Source organism: Elgaria multicarinata, chromosome 3 (assembly GCF_023053635.1).
Source record: "Elgaria multicarinata webbii isolate HBS135686 ecotype San Diego chromosome 3, rElgMul1.1.pri, whole genome shotgun sequence".
Lineage (NCBI taxonomy): Eukaryota > Metazoa > Chordata > Lepidosauria > Squamata > Anguidae > Elgaria > Elgaria multicarinata.
The window spans coordinates 38,095,569-38,120,228 of NC_086173.1; the positions used below are offsets into that span (position 1 = coordinate 38,095,569).

The 24,660-nt window shown below is 42.4% G+C and overlaps 1 protein-coding gene and 1 long non-coding RNA gene across 7 annotated transcripts; both read left to right on the top strand.

Annotated features, from left to right (window-relative positions):
• The first annotated feature begins 1,842 nt into the window (after positions 1-1,842).
• On the top strand, positions 1,843-6,716 carry LOC134396642 (uncharacterized). Its single transcript, XR_010025286.1, has 3 exons — positions 1,843-2,005; positions 3,031-3,053; positions 6,411-6,716. It is a non-coding gene; the product is annotated as an uncharacterized LOC134396642 (long non-coding RNA).
• A 2,138-nt stretch (positions 6,717-8,854) lies between these two features.
• ZC3H10 (zinc finger CCCH-type containing 10) lies at positions 8,855-15,698 on the top strand. 6 transcript variants are annotated; one of them, XM_063119993.1, is made up of 3 exons: positions 9,216-9,409; positions 10,819-10,913; positions 13,075-15,698. In XM_063119993.1, exon 3 carries the CDS (start codon positions 13,101-13,103, stop codon positions 14,286-14,288), a length of 1,188 nt encoding a protein of 395 aa, XP_062976063.1. In that variant the 5' UTR covers positions 9,216-9,409; positions 10,819-10,913; positions 13,075-13,100; the 3' UTR covers positions 14,289-15,698. The 6 variants fall into 6 exon arrangements, with proteins under 6 accessions (XP_062976064.1, XP_062976066.1, XP_062976063.1 ...); XM_063119994.1 differs by lacking the exons at positions 9,216-9,409; positions 10,819-10,913 and adding an exon at positions 8,855-8,914; XM_063119996.1 differs by lacking the exons at positions 9,216-9,409; positions 10,819-10,913 and adding an exon at positions 8,950-9,191.
• Positions 15,699-24,660: the final 8,962 nt, after the last annotated feature.

Below are 24,660 nucleotides of genomic sequence, written 5' to 3' on the forward strand. Positions count from 1 at the left end.
GTGCTCACATGAGAAAGTTTATATAAAGCATCTTTAGATCACTAACACTAGAGCTGATGAGACACATGGCACCAGGACATACTTTCCCCAGGACAGCTGCACATGTCTAAATGGATAAGCCTCACCAAAGCTTGGCTTTCCTGACACAAGAGTAGGTTGCTCTTTATAGAGGGCAAGAAGGCATCTCCTTCCTGCTATAGCACCATGTTTTCCTTGCAGTAGGGGTTTGGCCTATAGAGAGGTGGGAGTGTGTACATAATGATTCTATTCAGTCAACCTCCGGAACATGCAAAGACAGAGGAGCATGCTGCACACCAGTAAATTACTACATCACCAACACAGACTAGACTGTTGGGTATAAGAAGAAAAAACAGTTCATCAAATTGGTGTACATATTCACATTACAATTGTCTCTGAAACAGCCGCTAACCTGAATTTTTAAGCCAAAATGCAAAAGAGAGCAAGTAGTGGAACTCCTTGGAACAGTGAACGACGGCTAGGTTTTATTGTCTTAAAGGGTAAATCTAGGGCAGAGCACACATGTAATGTTTCTTCTTGCCTACTCACATGTGACAATGAGTGCACTATGTGTCCCAGGTAAAAGAGGCACTGCTGGAAATGCGTTTGGTGTAGTCTGTGCACTATGCTACCCCTTCTTGCTAGAAGAGGTCGAATAAGAGTTAACACATCTCCCTCCAACAGGTCAAACTGCAACTTATCTAAGGGCCTACACATTTACCTGGGTGTAAACCTCATTGGGCTCGCATGGCTGAGAATATCAGGCTACTATTAGCACTTAAGGCAGTGTCAGTTTTTACATATTAAGGTATAGATTTTTTTCAATAAAACTACATTTTTATAAAAAGCACTATATCGCAAAAATAATTCTTTGCTGAGTTGTGATTGGTTAGTGCTCCCTTATGTGTGTGCATCTGGTGTATCCTTGTAGTTTTGTACTCTGAATATGTAATAACTAATTATCACACATTTGGCACATGAAAAAATACTATGAACTTTAATATTGATCCAGCTGCTGTTCTCTAAATGCCTGACCTGGCTGGGGGGCAACAAGTACAGGCTTAAAACTTGTTTGGTACAACCACAACAGCTTACATTAGTCTTCTGTTGTCATCTGGATGTGCAGTGATGTCATATATTAAGGTTGCAACCCCATGTGTAAATACTTGAGTTGGAAGCAAGTCCCACAGAACGAAGAGGTACATGCTTGTGCACAAAAAAATCATAGGATCAGGCTGCACATTTCCTGCACTTCAATAATTTCGAATCGTCAGAACCTAGGTATGTTTTTAGACTTCTTCCATGGATTATTGCTAATCTTAGACATCTGGTGTGAGTTACGTTTGGTGGTTAATGTGTAAGAGAAGGACTGCAGTTTAAAGCTACCTGCCACCCACGGTTTCTGACCTTGAAGATTTAAGCCTAACCATGTATGTGTGTGCTGTGTTTACCAAGTAGTTTAAGAAATGCTCTCTGTGTATGCGCAGAGGCAGTATTTACTGTATATATTCTATCGCTGAAGTCTATTAATTGAAAGAGATTGGGTTCTAGGACTAGGTTCTGATCAACTCTAGTTAAGATAAGAGGTGGTTTCTCTACAACCGCGGGAACGTAACTCTGCACCGCCACCAAGTCCCACCTTTTAACGATTGACAGACTCTTTCTTTTACGTTCAAAATGGCGGCGGATTACATTGTAGCCTCAATCTGGGAGAAATATGTGTTCCCTTATAGATGAAAACTACATCTCCCGTCATGCAACGCGGAGGTCACTTATGTGACGTAATCCTCACGCGCATAAATGGACGTATAAATAGCAACGGACGGCCTTCCTGGGCCTTTCTGCTGTTGCCACCATCGCCATCTTGTATGTGAGGTGTTTGGCGGGGACTGGCGCGGTCTTGTGTATCCGTCGCCATCCGACTACAGTCTTGTCGTCTGTACTCGGGAACTGAGCCCAGGGGCTCCACCCCAGCATGAGAGCTAAGGTGAGTGGAGGATCGGACTGGATAGTGAGTTTACCTGTAAATGTAGATTGGATTTGGGGCCTGAACGTCGCTTTCTGGCACGGGGAGGTCGCACCTTCGCTTGGTTGGCCGAAGATATATATGGGATGTTAATGAGGAAGAGTCAGGGGCATGAAATGAAAAATTCGAAGGAATGCCTGAGGCCTTGAACTGAGCAAGGATTTCTTGATGCGTACGGCCTATGAGGCGAGGTGGACCTATATTGAGGCCTAGGCTATTTCTGAATATATAGTTCGATGATGGAAGAAAGAGCACATTGTGTGTGATGCAAATTGCCTGGGAAATGACTAGCAAAATATGAGAGACTCTAGAATCGTGGGGGGCAATTCCTTACGGAATCGGATATGAAAATCTGGTATCCGCAGAAGCTTCTTGCTTTGCCTGGGCCACAGCTGAGTTAGGTAGTGACTGCTGTGCGCCATGTTCCTGAGTGTGCGCACTCTCTTTGTGAACGGAATGCTGGACTAGATAGGCCTTTAGTCTGATCCAGCATGGCTGTTACGTTTACACAGGTACTTAGGCTTAAGCCCTATTAAACTCCGGGAAACGTACTCTTGAGTAAACATACCTTGCTTTGTTAAATAGCATTTGTGAGTCCTGAATAACTGAGTAGAACAAAGATGTGATGTATATGGTTAATTCTTGATTTCCAGTACAGTGCAAAACACCAGCTTTGACTTTATATGTATATAGTTACTTTGTGTAGTGCTCTCTGTGTATCTCGTATTGATCTAAGTAAGGATAGGTTTCTGTATTTTGCTCCTGAGCTTGCAGTTTCTAGATAAGAACAGTGGTTGACTTATAAGTATTGACAGAGTTCAGCCCCCCAAAATCATGTAAAAACATGCAAATGGATATCCTGTACATTTTACTTAGATAATGTAACATGTGCTGAAATCTGACTTACGTATGTGATTGTTCAATGATTTGGTGCTATAAAACAAGCTAATGAGACTTTTTTTCTCTTTCCCCCTTTTGTTCTTTAGTGGCGAAAGAAGCGAATGCGCAGGTATGTGAGCACATGGTTTTATTTTACTCTGCAGCTTATTTGCTTGCTATCTAAAAGTTTACTGTAAAAAATCGTTTATTTTAATTCTTAAATAGCTTTAATCTTATTTTAGCGAGACATACATGGACGTCTTAAAACTAGATGGTGGTAATTAAAATCTAAAGGCCCCAAACATATCTAAGCTCAGAACTGGTCTAGTGGCTAAGGTGAATTGAAATACAGTTCTAAGCATGCTTATTCAGAAAGTCCTATTGAGCTTACTCCCTGGTAAGTTTGCTTAGAGTTGCAGTGACACTGGTGCAAGGATGCTGAATTTCTTCTTTCATTGATGCAGCCAGAAGTCCACACTGATGCAAAGAATCTAGGCAGTGCAGGTGCAGCTGAACCATGCAAAACCTAGTTTGTATAAATTCTAGGTGAGCAGAAACAGGCAGTGGCTGTTCTGCAAGGAAGCATTTAAGAAACATGAGTGATAATTCAAAGCACAAGACTGCCAGTGAAGAGCTCCATAATACAACAGGGCATACACAACTGTATTCATACAACAGGCCATAGGGGTCATAAATTGAGAAACAAGAATTTGTGGATGCAGAACTTCGTCTTACTATGCACACATATTTATTAGGGATGTGCTCCGCTTCTCTTCAGTTCAGAGAAGCAGGAGCGAGGCGGCCTAATTCGCCTCTGGAAAAGGCGGAGGCGAAGAGAGTCAGGGGTGCTGCGGATCGAGGCGAAGAGGATTGCCTCAATCCGGAGCTTCGCCTGCAGGTAAGTGGGGGGGGGGGGAGAGGGACTCATCTGGCGCTGGCAGTGCCGCCATCCATGAGGCGGTGGCAATGCCGGCGCTAGGTAAGAGAGGAGGGACGCTTACCTGCGTCCATCGCGGGCTTCAATTGAGGCCCCAGTTGAAGGCAGAAGTGAAGGCCGAGGCCTCGTCCGGCTTCAACCAGGGCCTCAATTGAAGCCCGTGATGGATGCAGGTAAGGGGGCGGGGGTGGCTTATCTTGCGCCACTGCCGCCGTCCATGTAGCGACGGCGGTGGAGCGGGAGACTGGCGGAGCAACGTGAAGAGGATCGGGCCACGAAGCAGATTGGGGGTCTGTGCACACGCCTAATATTTATTATTGAGACATTAAGGTTGCAATCCTGAACACACTAAGGAGTAAACCCTGTTAATCAAGTGGGACTTAGGAAACATACTATACTTGCACTGCACTTACGTTAAATGAGAACTTCACCTAGGGCAGGATCTCTTCCTTTAGCTAAAAACAAAACAAAAACCCTACTTAAATCTATTTTTTTCAAACTGCAGTAACAGTTTTTTCTCTCTCTCCCCACCCATCCCCAGTAACTTCAGTATAGAGAATGAAAATTCAGTAAGGTTCTCCCACTTGCTTGCTTTTTATGTACAGTCCTTTCATATCTCCCCCACCACCACCCCAGTGTATTATCTTATTATGCCAAAGTGTGAAGGGTTTGGCTTTGAAAAGAAAATTCTTAACAAATCTATGTCAAAAATACTATTTCCTGATCATCTGTACTGATTCTAGGGGAAATAGCAAAAAACAAACAAACCCACAATCCACTATTGAATCCTTAGCATGAAAATAGTAGATTAGGTTCAGATGTCTAGCAGTAGGTCATTAGTGAATTGCCAGGATATACTGAATTAAGGAAATTAAGTGTTATCCCCCAATTGAGACTAGAGAATTTAAGGCTTCAGGCATTTCCTATGAAAAAAGATTTGATTGATTTATTGCATTTGTATACTGCCCCATAGCCTAAGCTCTCTGGGCAGTTTACAAAAGTTAAAAACAGTGAACATTAAAAAGTATACAAAATTTAAAACCATCAAAAACATAAACAGTATAAAAACAATGGCTTTGTTTTACTGTGCATGGAAAGTGATAGAAGTTCTGCATTCTGTCTGGTGTGTGCTTAGCAGCTAGGAAACAGGACATGTCCCTTGGCTGAGGAGAAATAAATACTGCCATCTGTCAACTAATTGTCTTCCACTTCTAGAATAATGAGCTTACACATTTCCTCACTTTTTTTATTAACAATACACTAATACAATACTACAGTAACAACAAGAAAAAATTTTTTTTAAAAAAAATTAAAACATAATAAATTTGAATAACCTTATAACATTTCTAATTTAATATTTTTAATATTCCATAACAAAGTGCACCCCCCCACCCCGGGATCTATTCCTGTTTCCAAAATCTCATTGATTCTTCTGGAGATGGTTTTCCACTCCCCTTAGATAATACATATTCTAGGAGCTGATTTCAAATTCCCTCAAAACCATTCGTTTTTGTTATCCCTCTTCTTACTTTTATATTACATGTCAATTTATCATTTATAGCAATATCCCAAATCTCTTTATACCAATCCTCAACATGATAATCTCTTTGTACCTTCCAGTTCCTAGATATGATCAACCTTGCTGCTGTCAGCAAATTCGTTATCAGTTCTTTTGTTTCTTTATTACATTTTAAATCTCCATATAATGATAGCAATGCCACTGTAGGTGTCTCTTCAATCTCCATTCCCACTATGTCATTTATCTCTTTAAACACCATTTTCCACACATTTCCTCACTTATGGAGGCAGAGTTTTATTGCTCTGGTTTATACTTCAGTGTGCCTCTTGCAAGTTGTAAAATCTGACATAGCATTTGGTGTTCTAGTTTTCTGTCCAGATGATTTCTATTGCAAAGAAAATGTTTTTAGTGGCAATTGTAGAGCTATAAGTTGCCTGGTGAGCACAATTATTATTATTAATATTATTATTATTATTATTATTATTATTATTATTATTATTATTTATATAGAACCATCAATGTACATGGTGCTGTACAGAGTAAAACAGTAAATAGCAAGACTCTGCCGCATAGGCTTACAATCTAATAAAATCATAGTAAAACAATAAGGAGGGGAAGAGAATGCAAACAGGCACAGGGTAGGGTAAGCAGGCACAGGGTAGGGTAAAACTAACAGTATAAAGTCTGCACAACATCAAGTTTTAAAAGCTTTAGGAAAAAGAAAAGTTTTTAGTTGAGCTTTAAAAGCTGCGACCTGAGATTTCCAGTTCATGGTCCCTCAAAGGTGTAATCTTAACTTGCTTACCAGAAATGAATTTGGGGAAGGCATGATAGGCTGCATTTTGTCTTGCTCCCTCTCAATTGTCTCTTTAGTTCAGATTCTGCAAGCAAATTGTGGGAATTATGCACAGGTGTGGTGGGCATGCCACTGGAAGAGCTAACTGCACTACTTCTTGAAAAGTGTCTATTGAACTGCCATGTGGTGCAATGTTACATTAGTACTGACAGTTAAAGAATATTGTCTCTTATAGGCTGAAGCGCAAAAGGAGAAAGATGAGGCAGAGGTCCAAGTAGACATCGCTCACAGTGCTACTGAAGCTGCAAAACAGCATGGAAGGGTGGAGCTTGGGAAGCTGACTTCCAGATAATGCCTCCTATTTGTTGCTGCTGCTGCTGCTACTAGAAGACTCCTTACCTATCTTCAGGCGGTTCCATCTTAAAGCCTAGGAGCTGTTATCCTTCAAGGGTGTTGCCCCTGAGCTTTACTATTCTGGACTGATCCTGTTCTTTGCGGCATGATGTAGCTACTGTATAAAATAAAGCCTTTTTTGGAGGAATTCTGAACATTTTTTCCTTCTACCAAATGTTGAATCTTCAGTAAAAGATTTTCGAATGGTAGTGACCAAAGTATGGTTTCTGGGTGGCTTAAATTTGACTTGAAAATTGGGCCTACGTTTATTAGTACTCACTCCATGGTGGTTTTTCACACTTGTTCATACACTGCTACCATACTGCATTCTAATTGTGGGGTGGGATCCAGCCCTGTAGCCTTCAGTTTGAAAGAAATTATGCTATGTTGCAGAGCTCCCTTAAAGTGAAAGCATTCTGCTTTCAACCTGGTTAGCAACATTTTCTAAACTTACTCTGCTTGGGAGCTAGTTCTGGCCAGAACAGAACCAACTGGCAAGAGGCTGTCATAGCTTTCAACTACAGGTATTGCAGCAACTTCTGGGAGCAGACTTCTAGTCAAACTACTCAGAGGAGCACAGTGTCTGTCTGCCTATCTGGATCCCAGGCTTTAAAAAGTCAGTATCTGGTTAAAAAAACAAAACATTGGCCACTGCTTAGGGTGACCATATGAAAAGGAGGACAGGGCTCCTGTATCTTTAACAGTTGCATAGAAAATGGAATTTCAGCAGGTGTCGTTTGTATATATGGAGAACCTGCAGCAGCTATACTAGAGTGACCAGATTTAAAAGGGCAAGGCAGCTTTAACTGCTGTGATGAAGAGGAAATTTCACCAAGTTCTCCATATATACAAATGATACCTGATGAAATTCCATTTTCAATACAACTGTTAAAGATACAGGATCCCTGTCCTTTTCATATGGTCAGCCTACCACTGCTGGTCTATGCATAGCAAAGTTTTTTGCTTGGCAAATATGTTCTGTGAGCTTGCTAGCTAAAGGTGCCCTGTTGAATGTTTCTAGCTCGGTTCTGCCGTATTGGAAATGTATTGGAACTGCTTTACAATGGCTTGGTTTTTCCTCACTTCACATTAACAAAAACTGGTCCAAGAACTGCAGTTCTTATAATCCATCCCAATGTAAGGCTATTTCTCCATCCACAAGTAGCATGTAGGCTACTTAATACTAGAAAGCAACTACCATCCACTATACCAGCTTTCCCTAGCCTCATGCCATCCAGATGTGTCAAATTATTCCCAGCAACCCTCAACCAGCCAGATTGGGAAAGGCTATACTACACCTATCTAGTGAATCTTCTATAGTCTGTATTATGGCAAGACTTAAAACTTTCCTTCACGTTAGATGTACAAGAGCTTGCAAGGCAAGTCCTTTATAACCTGATCTAGTATTCAATTTCTGAAATTAGTAGGTGCTTGGTTAGTTTGTGGTAAACTTCCAGTTTGGAAGATCAGTTATGTAGGCATGCAGTATTGTGCTCTTGTACAAATGTGCTGTTCAGATAAACTCAAATTTGTAGCATGATACAAGCTGCTGAATACACATCACATGCTGTCCAAACATTAAGGGTTGGGAGAGAGGTATATGTGGTTGCCTAGTTTTCTAATGCTGGTGCCTAGAAAAGTGGAAACTACATTTTAGAAAGTGTCAGTGCATGAAAACTTGGGAATTTTCTAGAATTATAATGCCTGAACTTGCACAGATAGTTGTCATGAAATGCACTTTTCCTAAAGGCATTTATTTCTTAGCTGTGTAATTTAGTTTACTAGGAATTGGAATAGGGAAAAGTGTACTTCGTAGCTTCAGCTCTCTAGGAAACGGGTCAAAAGGTCGACACATGCACGGTGGGTCTCTAATTGCACATTTCCTCGTTATTTTGTTCCACTGCCAACAAAAGGCCCCAACAAAACGCCACAAATCTAGCGCCGTCGTGTTGGGCTGATGAAGATCCGAGCCTGGCGGGCGGTTAGCGATCTGATGAGGCTTCGCTCAGCTCCCGCCGAAGGAACTCAATGGAAACGTCACGTAACTCTTAGAAAGTCTCCTCGTGTTTTTTACAAAGTCCTGCAACGTAGAGTGAGTGGAAATAGGCCGCGTTTCGTGCTTCTCTCTCTTCATTACACCTCCGACCCGTTTCTTATTTTTAACGATGCATGCGGCAGTCGAAACGGGGGGGGGGGGGGAAGCATCATGTTGCCACGGCAACGGTAACTCCCGGCTACTTCCCCCCGCGCGGAGGAAGAAGCATAGAGTACTTCCGGCGGCAAGACGGGAGAGTTTACGCCGGAAGGGGTTGCGCTTTGTTTGCACCAGACGAGGTCGGAGTGAGGGTGAGTGGGTGGAGGTGGCGGAGTGGGGAATTGGTAGTCCAGCCTTGGCTCCCCTGTTCCTGCTACGGGTTGCAGTGTGTGTGTCCCCATTTCCTTAGAAATGAACGGCCCGTACCTGGAAACACTTAGGCCCCGACCCTGCGGATGCCTTCCCTGGGCCTTCCACAGGAGCGCCCCGCTCCCCTTCTTTTTCTCCTGGTAGGCTCTCTTCCTTCTTCCCCTCGCTGACCTCATAGAGCCAAAGTGAGCCCTGCCTCGGACCTTTCCTTCACCAGAAGTGGGTTTCCTTTTTTTTTCCTTTTCTTTTTTAAAGGATTGCTTGTTATTTTTGGATTAGGGGGAACTGGTAGAGTTTGGCTGGTGCTGGATAGTTGGAGAACGGAACAGCAGCAGAACTATGAAGTAAGGGCGAGGGTGCTCAGGAACTGTCATCAGTGCTGAGCTACTTTCTCACTGCTCTAATTGGGATGTGCATCCTCACCACTGATCAAAGAGGTTTGTTCTTAGTCTTGCTTTCTAAAAACAAATATATCAACATCACTTGCCATCCAAGTGCTACAGAATGGACCGATGAAGTAGAGACTTAGTTCCAAAAGTTACTTGATGTGAACATACAAATCGTAATTGTGCTTCTAGACCTCACACGGTTTGGAAGGGAAGCTGCATCTCCTGTTCAGAAGATGCTCTTAAAAAGGCCCCACAACACTTTCATCTGTAGTGTTATAAAGATGTGTCCCCAATCAACGGAGAAAAACACATCTACCAATGTGTAAGTAAACATACTAGGACTGGCAGATGTGTATTTTTCTTTGACTTCAAATGTTGCCATTACCTTTATTTGGTGATCAAGTAGCTTAATAGTTTTTAAATGATGTGCTTAGGAGCTCTGAGTTTTCTCAGAAGACTGTTGGGGATTCTTTGATAAAAAGATCAGTTGTGGTAAACAAAATTCCTTAAGGGCTGCTTCACCCCACCCCCCTCAGCAATGTACAGCCATAGAGGAGTGTGTAGATTTACATCAGACTTAGCCAGGGCAGTGTGAATTAAATGTACCCTACTTGATATATCTTTCCACCCCACCCTGTTTTGTCTAATCTCGCATGAGAATTCAGTGTAAGCTTTGTGTCAGTCTGCAAATATAAGATATGCAGAATTTACAGATTGGACACACTCCCATTCCCACAGTTCTTGTGAGACTGACTCACAATTTTTAGCCATGGTATTTCTATGACAAAAGGGAGACAGGATAACTGTAGGTGCACCTCCTCCCCCCACCCAATATAATGTATTTATCTGATGTATTTGTATGGTTGTTGTTAGCCACTTTGAACGTCATTTGGTAGAGAGGTAGGATATAAGTTTAACAAACAAGTACATTGATTAAATATATACTTTCCCTTTTCTAGAGTACTTGAAGGGTCTAGCAGCCAGTCTTCAGGTTGATCTGTGTTTTCAAACAATTATTTCTGCTAGAAATGTTAGGTCCATCTGTGTGTCTGCATCACAGAATACTGTTGATTTCCAAAATGAGAGAATCACAGCCATTCCATCTCTTTGCTTGATCTTAAGGACTTTTATGCAAAATAGTAGCTAGCTATAAATGAAGCATCTTATATCAGCAAGGTGGTAAATTGGGGTCTGGGCTGTGCCACGACAGACTGCAGCTGAGGGCTCATGTGACTGAATGCTCCGTACGAAAAGATTCCTTCCATACAGATAACTGGATGTCTGGAAGAAGGATTCTAGTACTTTGAACGGGGAAGTATTCAACCTGCAGTTTGAGATAGAACTGCCCATACATGGGTTTACCACCTCAGTGAGAACTAGGTCTAAGAAATAGCCCAAGTGTAGGGCTGTGATGACAGGGAATGGCTCAGTTCTCATTGCAATCCATTTCCACATAGATCAATCTGGGACATACCGAAATGAGACAAAAGCTGCTCAGTCCAGACACGGAGATTATCATGGCAAGAGAGCAGCTATCACTTCTATTCTAAAGGTGACTTGAGCAAGACCCTTCCTTTCTTCCCATATACATAAATGGCTGACATTGATTCTTACTGGCAAGAGTAAAAGCCTGTGACTTTGTGATGGCACCATAGCTCAGTGACAGAGCACATGCTTTGCATGCATTAGGTCCCAGGTTCAATCCTTGCCATTTAGAGGTAGGACTGGGAAGACCCCCATTTGAAATGCCGCTGTCAGGGAGTGGCACTACCAGGCAATGTAGTCAATACTGAACCAATTGTCTGATTTGGTAGCTTGCTATGTTCCTAAAGCACTATGCATATGGATATAAAGTTGTAGTTGGAGCAAAATCTATGCACCATCCCTGACTCTAGGTGACACAGGCACCACTGGTGAGGGTTCCATGGGAGGGAAATAATGTCCCTCCTAAAGGCGAATTGAAGACTGGGGAATGGGCGTGCATTTCTGATCCCCTGCCCTGCAAATTGGCAGAATTAGAGGGGACCATTATCTTCCCCCTCCTATGTGACTAGCTTCTGTTTGGGAAGCACTCCTAACCCCTTTCTTAAAGGGTATGGGGCCAGGTTTGGAAAAGCAGGCATCAGTCGGCTTTTCGATATTTCTGTTTTTGACAGTGACCTTACTGATGGATGGCAGATTGGGTTGTTTGGTGGGGTGGGAAAGTAGTTGAATCCTCCCTACTCTGCAGCTCAGTCTTGTTAGGCCTCATATAGTATTTACAAGAACTAGTTCTGAATTTTGTTTATTACATCTAGAGCAGGGTGAAAAGAAGAAAAATGTAAAGTTGGCTTCCCAGGCCTAGGAAAGGATGGCAAAATGTTGGAGGCATAATGCTTCTCTCCCCTTGACAAATTGGTTTCAGGGGGAAGAGGCAATTCCCAGGATATGAGAGAAAATCAACTGTGTGTAAGAAATTGGCTTGGTTAAGGAAGGTATGGTGGATCAGGCTGAGGATGCATAGGTTTTGGCCTATAACTAGTTAAAAATAATTTAAAATGGCTCAAAGATTGTCCATATCAAGAACAACTTTAATGTATATTTGTTAAAAGTCAAATTAGATTTGATCATATTGATTCACAGGTCTTGAGCCCTCAGTTAAAATGCTTATAGAGTGACTGATACAGAGAGCCAGGTAGTAGTATCTAACTTTGCAAAACTATACAGACGCTTACATACACAATTGCTACCTTGTGCCCTACATTAATTAATCCTCCTAAGGCCATCTTCTGTTTCTGCACATGAAGAATCCCTTTTTCACTCCTTCAGTTGAAAGACCCTAGATTATGGACATTTATAAGAATGCTTTAGGTTGCTCTGAGTCTGGGATATAGCAGGATATAAATCAAATAAATAAGGATATCTACGAAATATTTTTTAAAAACTACTCTTACAGTCATGATTATGAGCACAGTAGAGTGGTTAAAACATGTTAGGAGGTAAATAAACTTCATTAGTGATCCTGCATATGCATGCTTGAAGTCAATAGGATCCCACATAGGCTGTCCCATACCTAAATAAATCTTGATTTAATGGTCTGGCAAGATAAAACGTGAGAGAATGGAGGAGAGAGGGTATTTTGAAAGCGTTGTCTATGGGCATTTAATTAAAAACTAATGTACTAGGCTAGATGGATTTTGATTTATCACTAGCAGTTTAGAATTTCTTGATTTAAACTTCGCAACACCATAATGAGGCCCAGTGTCATCTTTATTGTTGGTTTCCTTGGCCATCAAGGTCCTAGTCCTGAAGCCCTGCATTCACAAGCACAAGTATTTGGTTTCAGGACTATAAATGCTATTCAGAATAACTATATGATTTTTCTAAACATTTGTACAGTGGGCTACTATAGTAAGAAAGGCAATTAAAAACAGAGAACTATGAAGAAAGGGATAGAAAAGAAGCCAGTTGAATAACCCCAGTGTGATGTTCAGTTCTGGTCATCCCTTTCAACTGCTAGAATTGTGGGGAAATACGGAGCGAAATTAAAACAGCCATTCCGTCTATGCAAATGCTGTAAGATTATGGTGCCAGTTCAATGATTTCTCTCTTATGGTTGAGAGGGCATGCAAATGGACAGTAAAATACTTGGATCTGATCAAACGTTTTTTAGATCTGCTAATTGACCACTTTCCCCCTTTATGTTTCTTGCTTGGTGTCTTGTGCTTGTACAGAAGCCTGATTTTGGCACCAGGAAAACATGCCTGACCGTGACAACACCTATAATGGTAGTGGCAGCGATGAGGCCAGTGCCAACTCTGATGACCTCTGCCGAGACTTCCTGCGCAACGTCTGCAAGCGGGGTAAGCGCTGTCGTTTCCGCCACCCTGACATCAACGAGGTGACCAACCTGGGAGTCAGCAAGAATGAGTTCATTTTCTGCCACGACTTCCAGAACAAGGAGTGCGTCCGCATCAATTGCCGCTTCATCCACGGCACCAAAGAGGACGAGGACTGTTACAAAAAGACCGGGGAGCTCCCCCCACGCCTCCGCCAGAAAGTGGCGGCAGGACTAGGCCTTTCCCCAGCTGATCTCCCCAACAGCAAGGAGGAGGTACCCATTTGTAGGGATTTTCTCAAAGGAGATTGCCAGCGTGGGGCCAAATGTAAATTCCAGCACCTACAACGGGATTATGAGTACGATACCCGGGGGCTGGCTACCCGGGAGCAAGGCATCACCACTCCTGTGCGTCGTTATGACCCCTATGATCCCATGTATGACACTGACCGATGCTATGATGACCACGAACCTGTGCTCAAGCGGCGGCGGGTAGATGGGCTCCACTTCGAGACCTATGAGTATAACTTCACCAGTCCACGTACGGTGGAATACAGGCTCCTGGAAGAGGAGAACATCATGCTCCGCAAGCGTGTGGAGGACCTCAAAAAGCAGGTCAACAACCTCCTGGCCACCAATGAGGTCCTCTTGGAACAAAATGCCCAGTTCCGCAACCAGGCCAAAGTGATGACACTCAGCTCAACAGCGACAGCCACTGAGCAGACTCTAGCACCCACTGTGGGCACGGTCACCAACTACAATCACAGTATTGCCCAGACTCACACCACCCTGAGCAGCCAAGCTCTGCAACCACGGCCTGTCTCCCAGCAGGATTTGGTGGCACCAGCGGGAGCACAGGCAGCACCTCCCAGCAATACAGCTCCTCCTATGAACCCTGAAATCACCCCGCTGTCAGCAGCTCTGGCTCAGACCATTGCTCAGGGCATGGCTCCACCAGTCTCTATGGCACCTGTGGCTGTATCGGTAGCGCCTGTGGCTGTGTCAATGGCTCAACCATTAGGGGGCATCACCATGAGCCATGCTACGACACCCATGGTGACTTACCCCATTGCCTCCCAGAGTATGAGGATAACAGCCATGCCTCACTAACCCACTTCTGAGGGAAGTGTCCTCATTCAATTTGTGCTGCCCCTAGGTCAAGGGAGAACACTGATCAGGATCCATTTCTGTTGAAGGATAATGATTAGGAAAAGAGAATGAATCTGATTTCGGATGTGGATCTGAAAGCCACTGGAATTCTCATCTCTACTCAGGGGGAAGGACTGTAGCTTGGGCTGACAATTTTGCCTTAAGCAGGCATATGTGACTTCCCCTACCCACTACAAATGGCAGCAGGGCTCAGGGATGACAGAACTAACAAAGCGATTTGGAGTGTACAGTAATCTCATAGACTTCATGTGTATCGTGTATCTATTTTGCAGGTTGTCCATCCTCATGTAGTCATCCACCAAGCCCTTTGCATTTAGTAACTGAGCAAATCCCCCCATCTCTGGAAGCATTGCTTATGTGCACACACACACACAGAGAAAGAATCCTGTGGTGAGCTAGAGAGAAAATACAATTAAGATCCCCGGTTCTTATCAGTGGGATGGAGTGATGCTCTCCTTTGATCAATCAAAGAAACTGCAGAAACTCAAAAGAGTACTAATACCGCAAAGAGCCAGCCTGCATCGCTTACCTTTGCACACTTGTTCTTGCAAGGATCCTGGCTCTTAAGTAGAGTGTAAGCTCCATTGCTCTAATAATCAGTGGGGGGGTGGGGGAGCTGGAAATGGTTCCAGAGAACAAAATTAAATCTGGTCATTCCTTCTGTCTTGTTTGGAAATGGAAAGTTGAAATTGTAGCCCTGGAAAGAGCAGGTTCAATATGCCTACCGTTACTGAAGCTTGACAGTTTGCAGGCTAGAGGGTGTGGCCGCTGTATATGAAGATGACGTCTTTTGTATGAGTTTTTGGGTTTTCAAAGAGTCCAGAATGAAGTGACAGGATCTCTTGCAACTGCCCTAAGGCTGAGCAGCTTAATTTCTTGTTGACCTTTGCAAGCAGTACTTGGTGCCTTGCAAACCCAGAACAGCTGCTTAGTTTTCTCCTACTCTTTTGTTCTTTCCACTGAGGTCTTTACTGCTTTCTGCCTGTATTTCATGTCTGAATTGCTCTCCCATCCAACGATGTAGTTGCAGGAACTTACCTGCTGTACATCGCTTCACATTTGGTTATAACAACACCACACTTTTTTTTTAAAGAAAAGAAAATCCAAGAAACTCTTTCCTCATCATATGGGGTGGGATTTTTCCTTTATTTTTAGGTTTTGTTTTGTTGGTGTGAATGTCAGCTCCTCCTTGGGTCTAAAGTAGTTTTTGTGTCTTTTGTGTTGCATTGGATTAATTTTTATTAGAATGTTTTAAAGACAATGAGGAAAATGTTTCATGACCCAGATGTTTCTACAGTTAAGAGTGTAAATGTTCTCAGCTATTAAAACAAATGTACAGTCCTCACAATATTCAGCACGTACATGATTTCACACACACACATGTATATATTTAAAGCTCTTCCCTCTTCATAGATTTCTGCATATGCAATTCAGAATCTCTAGTGTGCAATTTTACAGATCCCGACAGGTGGTCTCCTATGGGGCAGAACACAACAGCTTCCTCAAGCAATGACAGCATTGGAGGAGAAAGGGAGATAGTGAAAGAAACTGGGAGCAGGGGAAATCTCTTCTGATTTCAGACTAAATTGGTGAGCCTTATAGGCTTGTTTCTGCTGATATTGATCAATAGTGGACATCTTGATCTGCTCATCAACCTGCAATCCTAACATCCTATATGTTAACAGAACAATCCTATGCATGTTTACTCAAAAGTAATTCCCACTTTGTTCAATGGAGCTTGTTCCTGAATAAGTGTATTTAGGATGGAAGCTTAATGGCATTAAAGGCATGCCTTTGCCTCAACGGTTCGTCTCTAAACCTTGAACGCCTTGAAGCGTGGAGATAGCAACTAGCCTGGTATCTTTTAGGCTGCCTCTCTTTATTCTCATCCTGGCTTGTAGGAGGGAAACCATTAACCCTCTGTAAGGCACTTCAGAGCAGCATAAACTTTAGCCCAAACCAGTAAAATGGTGCATAGGTGTGTGATTGGTTGAAACCATGTTATGTGGGTTTTTGATTTTTGATAGCCCTTGCTAAAGGGAGTTAATATAGCCATTCTGTACTGTGTGCCAATACAAACTGATCTAAATGCCCCTGCCATATAGATGAACATTTGAGCATTTTATTTACCTAACATGCAAAGGATAAAATAGGTTCACCTTGTTGACATACAAGAGGGGCCCTGGAAAGGGGGGAGGAATGGGGAAGCTGCAAAATTATATATGCAACTCTCGTATAAATGCTATATGAAATTATATATGCTATAACTCACCGCCAGTTCCTATGTGTAAAAAATACATTGCACATCAGATATGATGGATGGAACTATATATTTAAACCAAATACAAAAGGAGGTGAGCATCCAAAACAGGTCAGAAAAAAAGAGAGAAAATTTTAAGCCACATTCAACTTTAAGAAGTTGACTATTGAGTCCCTGCTTATGTATAATTTAAGTGACACAGGGCTTTTTTTTTTTAAAAAAAAAGTGTGTGCTCTTTGCATTTGTTAAGATGTGGTGTTTTAATGCATTAGACTAAAATATAAATATTGGCTCTCAGAACAAGATGTCCATCACACTGAGGGTGCCCACATGAGGAAGTAGGCAGGGGAGGCTGGTGCATTAGAGTGAAGAGGGCACTGCCCCCACCAAGCTCAGGCCAGGCTGCCCCCACACCCTGCCTGCCTCATTATAATCAGTCCATGGTGTGGCATTGGCTGTTCGTCTCTTCCTTAGTCATGCTCCGTGAGTCTTTTCTTTGCGAGGCTCAGCAGGCAGTTCTCTCCCTACAAAGACTCACAAGTACAGAGGCTTTTCTGGTAAAGGTACAGGAGGCTCTTTATGGACAGTGGTAGCCTTCAGCCATGAAAAGACCATTTGAGGAGGGAGAGTTATAGGAGGAGAGATGGAAAAATTGACAAGAGCTGGACAATGAGTTCTCATAGAATCTATTGTCCAATCACAGACTCAGAAGGGTGGTTGGGGACCTTCACCATGGCCAGTGAGATAGCATGCTGGTGCTTGGGCTGAATAGATCTCCATGGCTTGGTTTAGGCTAACTGGGCTGCTGTTGTGCTTTGCTTTTGAAGATGAAGTGGAACAGCAGCTATTTCCTACTTGGAAGGGTTTCTTTTGTCTGAAGTTACATTATGGTGTGGATTGGGGGGAGAAGAATCAAGTATGAGCAAGGGTGTGAGAAATTGGGTGAAAATGGGAAGTCTACAGGGCAAAAAAGATTGAAAATGAATCAGTGGGCATGGGGGAGCTGAAATGGAAGGTGTGTATGTGTGTGTCTATGTATGTATGAAAATGGAAGCCATGCATGGCAAAAAAAAAAAGGTTGAAATTGAAGCTGCCAGAACCAAAGAGGCTCAAATGGAAGGCCAGAGAAAGGGTTGGAGAAAGAAATGAAAAGTGGGCTGGCGACTGGATTGAAAATGAAATGGTCAAGGTGAGGGGCAGAAATGGGAGGCCTCAGTGAGGGGGGCTTTTCCATTCTTATGACATAGATTAGGTGTGTGGGAAGCTGGGCTATGGTTTCCGCCCAGTGGACCACATGTCTAAATTGGGGTTCAGCTTCCCTGCTCTGCTTCCTTTTAATTTGGGGGTCTTTGCTTTTCCATAGATTCTGGGCAAAAGTTGCATCCAATAGAATTAAAACATCCTCTTTCATTTGCATGGCTTTTATATGGGATCCCCTCAGAGCTATCAACAAAATTAAAGTTTAGATTGGTGTCTGTAGACTGCATAATAAGCATCACTGATCAGATGCTTTCCAGCACTGCCAGGGAGAGAAAACCTAGATCCTGAGCATGGATCCTTATGGATACTGATAATTTTTTTATGATGGCTTACCCCAGATCTATCAAGTCATAGGTCACCTGTGTGTCCACAAATCCATTCTGTGATTTAATGGTGGTTTCGTTGGCTCTGCCACCCTGCCCTCTGTCCCACAAGTCCCAATGGGCACTAGCTGCCACTGGAAGCAGGACTAAATGAAGCCCTGCAGAAGTTGCCAACATTTGTTTTAAACACCTCTAGCCTCCCGGGTGGGACTAGTGGGCAAAGCCAGGGCTGATGTGGGATCTAAACAGAGCTTGATAGGTTATGGGTGCACCCTGGCAAAATCTGGAGTTTATTTGCTTTTCAGACACTAATGCCAGTTACTGACATCACTGCCTTGTTGCCCAAGTGGCAGAATATGGAGTTTGCCCTGCCACCTACTATCCCCACTATCTACTGTGCTGCAACCCAGGCCTGTTGAGAAGATACTGATGCAAGATTAGGGCTCTGTTCTAATCCCTATTCTACAGCTCTTCAGAAAAAATTATAACTGTGTTGAAAAGTTGCATTTGTACATCCAAGTGGTCTTTGCTATAAGGCATCCCATTGACTGGAAAACATCTACTGGTGGTTGTCCACAGGTTTAATTGCTGCATCTTCTTTGAAGTTGTACTACAGAGTTCAAAGGTCTTTTTGCTCTCCCCTCCCCACTACTGCCTCAGTGAGATGAAGCCCAAATGATTCCCACAGCTACTGGTATTACATCAGCTCCAGTGGTAGGTGACGAGGTGGTGTAAGGTCCCAAATAGAGTAATGTCTTGGAGGTTTTCCCTCCAAGTTCACCTAACTTTCCCTGAATTAGCAGGCTCCCAGAACAGATTTTAGCACATTTTACTGTTATACGTGTGTATAGATAGATAGATAGATAGATAGATAGATAGATAGATAGATAGATAGATAGATAGAATCAAAGTCCTAATTTACAGTAGAAACAATTGTTTTCAAGAAAAGGATAGAAATATAGACATAAATAACAGGCATATGAAGTATAGAAATTTTAACTATTTACCTACAAAAAGGAAAATTCAATTGCACAAAATACAGCGCTACAAAGCCCATATACAAAAGAAGAGGAAAATACAAAGAAACAGGACTAAACTTTCAAAATACACAAACTGAGATCCATTCAAAGATGCACAAATCTGAAAATGGACACAGGCATCCAATACATAACCTGTTTTGACAGTTTTCATCAGATGGAATGAGTTCTTCTACCATTTAAACTCTGAATTCATAATCAGTCCAGCAGTATATGTTTTATACATTAATAATCCCCATAAAAAAGTACAGGACATTTTTTCAAAACATTTTTATAAACATTTTCCAACTTAAAATAGGATGCTTCTAGAATTTCTTCTCCAACATACAGTTTATTAATCTGTTTTCTCCCCAAAAAATTAATCCTTGACAAGAAGGCATCCACCTTTGATAACAAACAATCCCTTAATTTAGAATTTAACAAGGCCAAATGCAGTAAGATGTTTTTTCTCCTGTGCCAGCTTTTTCAGTTGTTTTCCTTTTTTCATGCTGATCTGAAGACTAAACAAGGAGGAGCAATACAAAAAACATTTTGCAAAAATAAAACCCAGATAACCTTACCTTAGGACAATAAATAATACATAATGACTTTAGCCTGCTATATGGTTTAATAGGTGATTGCATTTTCATGAAGTGAGTGCTCTTATAACCTGTCCTATTTAAAGATATAGTACCCCTTAAAGAGCTACTCGCATAATGGACAAAGAAAACAATATAAAATGGATACTTCCTTCTGATTACTAAGTAACAACATTAACACACCAACCGTTGATAACACACTGCATTCGGACAACACAATAGTCAATGGGGGGTTAATAGTCAACTCCAGGTTTGATTACAGAGGGTATACTCCCCATACAACATGTTTCTACACAACTGTGGAGTGGTTGGGGCTGGCATTGAGTGGACTAGTAGTCAACCTGGCGTTTGACTGACACAGCCCCCAACACTTCCCTCCCTCCCTCCTTCTTAAGTCCTTCTGGTGCTATCCCAGCAGCCTCTGCGAGTTGTGCTGGCTGTAGCAGAGCGGCTGGCACGGCTTTGACCACTCTTGCTTGGGAACTCTGTAGCCAGCCTAGATAGTCAACTCAACCTCCTCCGAGTGCCTACTCTGAGGGAAGCTCAAGGGATGGCAACAAGGGAGAGGGCCTTCGCAGTGGTAGCCCCCCAATTATGGAATGATCTCCCTGATGAGGCTTGACTGCCGCTAACATTGTTATCTTTTCGGCGCCAGGTTAAGACTTTTCTCTTCTCTCAGGCAGTTAACAACATATGCTGAATTTTTAATTGACCCCAGAATAGTTGTTTTAAATCGATATTGTTTTTATGCTTTTCAATTTTTGTATATCTATTTTTAATATTCATTGTTTTAAAATTTTGTGAACCGCCCAGAGAGCTTCGGCTATGGGGTAGTATATAAATGTAATAAAATAAATAAATAAGCCCTGAAAAATAGTCCACTGAGCCCAACAGAGTGGGCTCAGAGTGTTGTAGACTCTGCAGAGCATTGGTTATCTCCGCTGGTTATTTTGAGGGAATAGTCAACTGTGGGGTGGTTTTTGCCCGACAGACAGTACAATAGCCAACCATTGACTATTTAACCAACAGTTGACTACTTAAACCACTGTTGGTTATTGTGTTGTCCTAACTGAGCCACTTTGTTGTAATTACATAATGATAAAAAATAATATACTATCATTGTAAGGAAAACACCAGAAGAGAGGAGTCGTCAAAGAACAAACTAACTTCAAAGAAAGGAACCCAGTTCCAAACTGGGTCATACTTAAAAACCCCAAATTCATGTTTTTAGATTTTTTCTGACCATGTACATGAAGACCTGGCTGCATGAACAGCATTAAGGCAGCACCATATGTGGAAATGGGTAAACATTTCTGGACATACGTGACACACACATACTTTCCGCTTCATAGGTAGAGATTACACAGTTCTTCCCTGGTTGGTCTCTTAAGAGTCCCTTATGATTATTCTACTCTAGGGTACAAACAAGTCAATTACTAAACAAGCGGCTAAATTTCTGAATCTGGCTATACTCATTAGACCATTCATAATCAACTGATTATTCTTTTCAACACATTGATAAATATTTTCATAGATTTTGTAGCCTTACATTTCTACGGATATGTATTCTTATTAATATGGGTGTATTTAACATGTTACACTAAGGTTCTGTTGACTGTAAATAAAGATTGGTTTGATTTGATTGTAATGTCCCTCCTCAAGTTGGTTTTAGAAGGGTTATTTAGATATCTGGGCAATGCTGGGTATATTTTGAAAACGTATTTTTAGGTTTGCATCTTTTTTAGCTGATAGAACGTTGTATGTCCTGACTGTTTTTGAAGTTTAGATGGCTGCTCCAGCCAAGGCATGATGGGAGGTGTAGGCTTTTCAGGTAAAACTAAAAATGTGGTTTATCACAAAGCTCTAATTTAAAATACAGTTCTTATTATCACAATTTCCCATTTATTCTAATAAAACAATGTACTAACTCAACCAAACTAAAAGAACAACCAACATAAAGATGAATAAGTTGCATAGAAATTTATTATATATCAAATAAATGTTATAAACATTATTCACGGACCCGAGCAATGCCGGGCATATCAGCTAGAAGGATATATTAGGTCTTTTCTGGCCTCTTCATAATAACTACAGTGGAATAAAACATGCAAGATGGACTCCACCTTGGCATCATTACTAGGGGAGGAACCTGTTATTCCTTGGAGTTTTATTAAATCTGTCCTCTAATTGGAGGGGAGTACATTAAACCTTGCTAAGGAAAATTCCTTTCTATCTTTAGGGATAGTTAACCATCCTAAAGTAGGTAGGGTGACCATATGAAAAGGAGGACTGGGCTCCTGTATCTTTAACAGTTGTATTGAAAAGGGAATTTCAGCAGGTGTCATTTGTATATATGGAGAACTTGGTGAAATTTCTTCTTCATCACAACAGTTAAAGCTGCAGGTGCCCTACCCTCTTTTAAATCTGGTCACTCTAGTATAGCTCCTACAGCTTTGTGATGAAGAAGGAATTTCACCAGGTTCTCCATATATACAAATGACACCTGCTGAATTTATTTATTTATTTATTTATTACATTTTTATACCGCTCAATAGCCGAAGCTCTCTGGGCAGTTCACAAAATTCCCTTTTCTATGCAACTGTTACAGGAGCCCTGTCCTTTTTATATGGTCACCCTAAAAGTAGGTGCCCTGCCCTCTTTTGTATAGCTGCTGCAGCTTTAACTGTTGTGATGAAGAGGGAATTTCAAGAGGTGCAAATGACACTTGCTGAAATTCCCTTTTCCATGCATCTTTTAAAGATACAGGAGCCCTGTCCTCCTTTTCATATTGTCACCCTATTTAATCAATTCCTTCCTTGGCCTAGCGGGCAGACTCCTGAATCTTGCTTCCCTGCTGCAGTAGTTGACTGGAAGTTCCATCCCACGAGCATTTTATTGCACACTCGTTACTGGGCGCTCATGGAGTTTGCTCTGGTCCCTCACATGACATCGTCTGCCTCCTGCCCCTTCTGGCCTTCCTTGCGCAACACCCCCCCCCCCCCAATTAAGTCCAAAGTATTTTTAAACACGGAATTGCTGCTCTCTCCTGCTGTGTGCAGACGCTGCACCGCCATTAGAGCAGCGGACTCAATGGTCCTCCTGCTCATTGTGAACTTCCTCTTCTTGAAAGAGGAAGTAACTTGAGGAAGGAAAGCAGGGGCGGAGAAGCGAGGTAGGGAGCACACTCAAACTGTGCCATGTTTGTTCTGTGTGAAATTGTTTGTTCCCATAGTAAGTAACATTTCTGCCCTCAGTTTTCAATTGTCAGAAGAAAAATATCCCATTTTCCAATTATTCTAATAAATGAGAATTGGAACTTGAAAATAGCTAAAATGTTTTGAGCTAAACTTTGTGCCCTGCTTTTGAGGCAGAGAAGCAGAAATGAATTATAACTTTAACATTCATGGTACCTTGTATATGCATATCAAATCTTAAACGTTCTAGATTTGGCTTGAGTCAGAGTATCTTTTAACTATTGTGACGTGCAGTTGAGAGATAGGCATATGTTCTTCTTTTTAGTAAGAGTGCCTTGAGCTATGCATGTGATAAATTTTCTTTATAAGTTATGTGGAAGTATATAACACCTTTTGGGGTATACTTTTTGGCTTTCATTTTGAGGGAGAATGTACTGCTGGCATTGTGGACAAAACCATAAACCAAGTGAGACTGTGTTCCAGAGTCCCTTAAATTTATGAGGGAGACTTTGAATTGTGCTTTCAGTTCTGGTGGGGTTCAGCAAGATTAATCTACTCTGCTATAACCTTTTTCATCATGCTGAGTCCTCTGCAAAGTTGAGAATGCTCCTCAGAGTCCACAGCCCAGAGGACTTTGGGGTATTGTTAGTTGACATGCCCTGCTCCTCACAATTTCTAACTGGCTGTAATTTGTTTCTTTAACCTAATAGTTAAGGTAGCAAGATACCTTGGATAGGGTGTGCAACAGCCAGCAACCCATAAAACGTGACAGGAAAACTGAGGAACATGAATATACAAAGAAGGGGGTGTGGGAAATCACACAGCCACACAAATGCACTCCTTTTAATCCACATTCTTCTGTTTCAGCAACAACTCCCATTCTACAGAAAATCAGGTGACTTTAAGATCATAAGTGTACAGTGGAGGGAAGGGGGGATTGAAGTCACACAACCACATAAAACCATGATGTTGCCACTGCTAACAGTGATGTCTTATAATGAGATCCTTAGAGCCACACACCCAGGCTCAGAACAAGGTCACGATGGGCAGGGGGGGGGGGGGCTAGCCATCTGTAGTGACCCCCTACTCTTGCCCTAATACACATTTGTTGCTGAAACAGGAGAATGTGGATTAAAAGGAGTGCATTTGTGTGGCTGTGTGATTTCCCATACCCACTTCTTTGCATATTCATGTTCCTCAGTTTTCCTATTATGTTTTATGGGTTGCTGGCTGTTGCACGCCCAACCCAAGGTATCTTGCTACCTTAAATGAGGCAGCAATACCTACCTAGCCAGCCAGCCAGCCTACTGCTGATCTTGGCCATGGTGGCTCAGCCATTGCCTGCACTCCTGTGTGTGATCCTCCCTTCCTGCTGGATGCCCTCTCTTTCACTTGCTTGCTCTTGCTGGCATGGCCTCTGCTTCTGCCTTGTGCACCAACCATCACGAGAAGTCTAGCCAGCTCCCAGGAGAGGTTGGCCAGGGTGAGCCTCTCAGGATCGCTTGTAGGGGCCCTGCAGGTGGCAGGGACGGGGTTGGGAAAGCAGTGAAATTTGTTGCCCTTTCCTGCTCCCTGACGCTTGACCCAGCACAACGGTGGGGCCAGCCCTGCACTGCTGGGGTTTTCAAAGACAGCTCCACCTTTTACATGGCTCTGCCTC

Coding starts and splice junctions, on each gene's coding strand:
- ZC3H10 (XM_063119994.1), top strand. CDS start 13,101: ATGCCTGACCGTGACAACACCTATAATGGTAGTGGCAGCGATGAGGCC.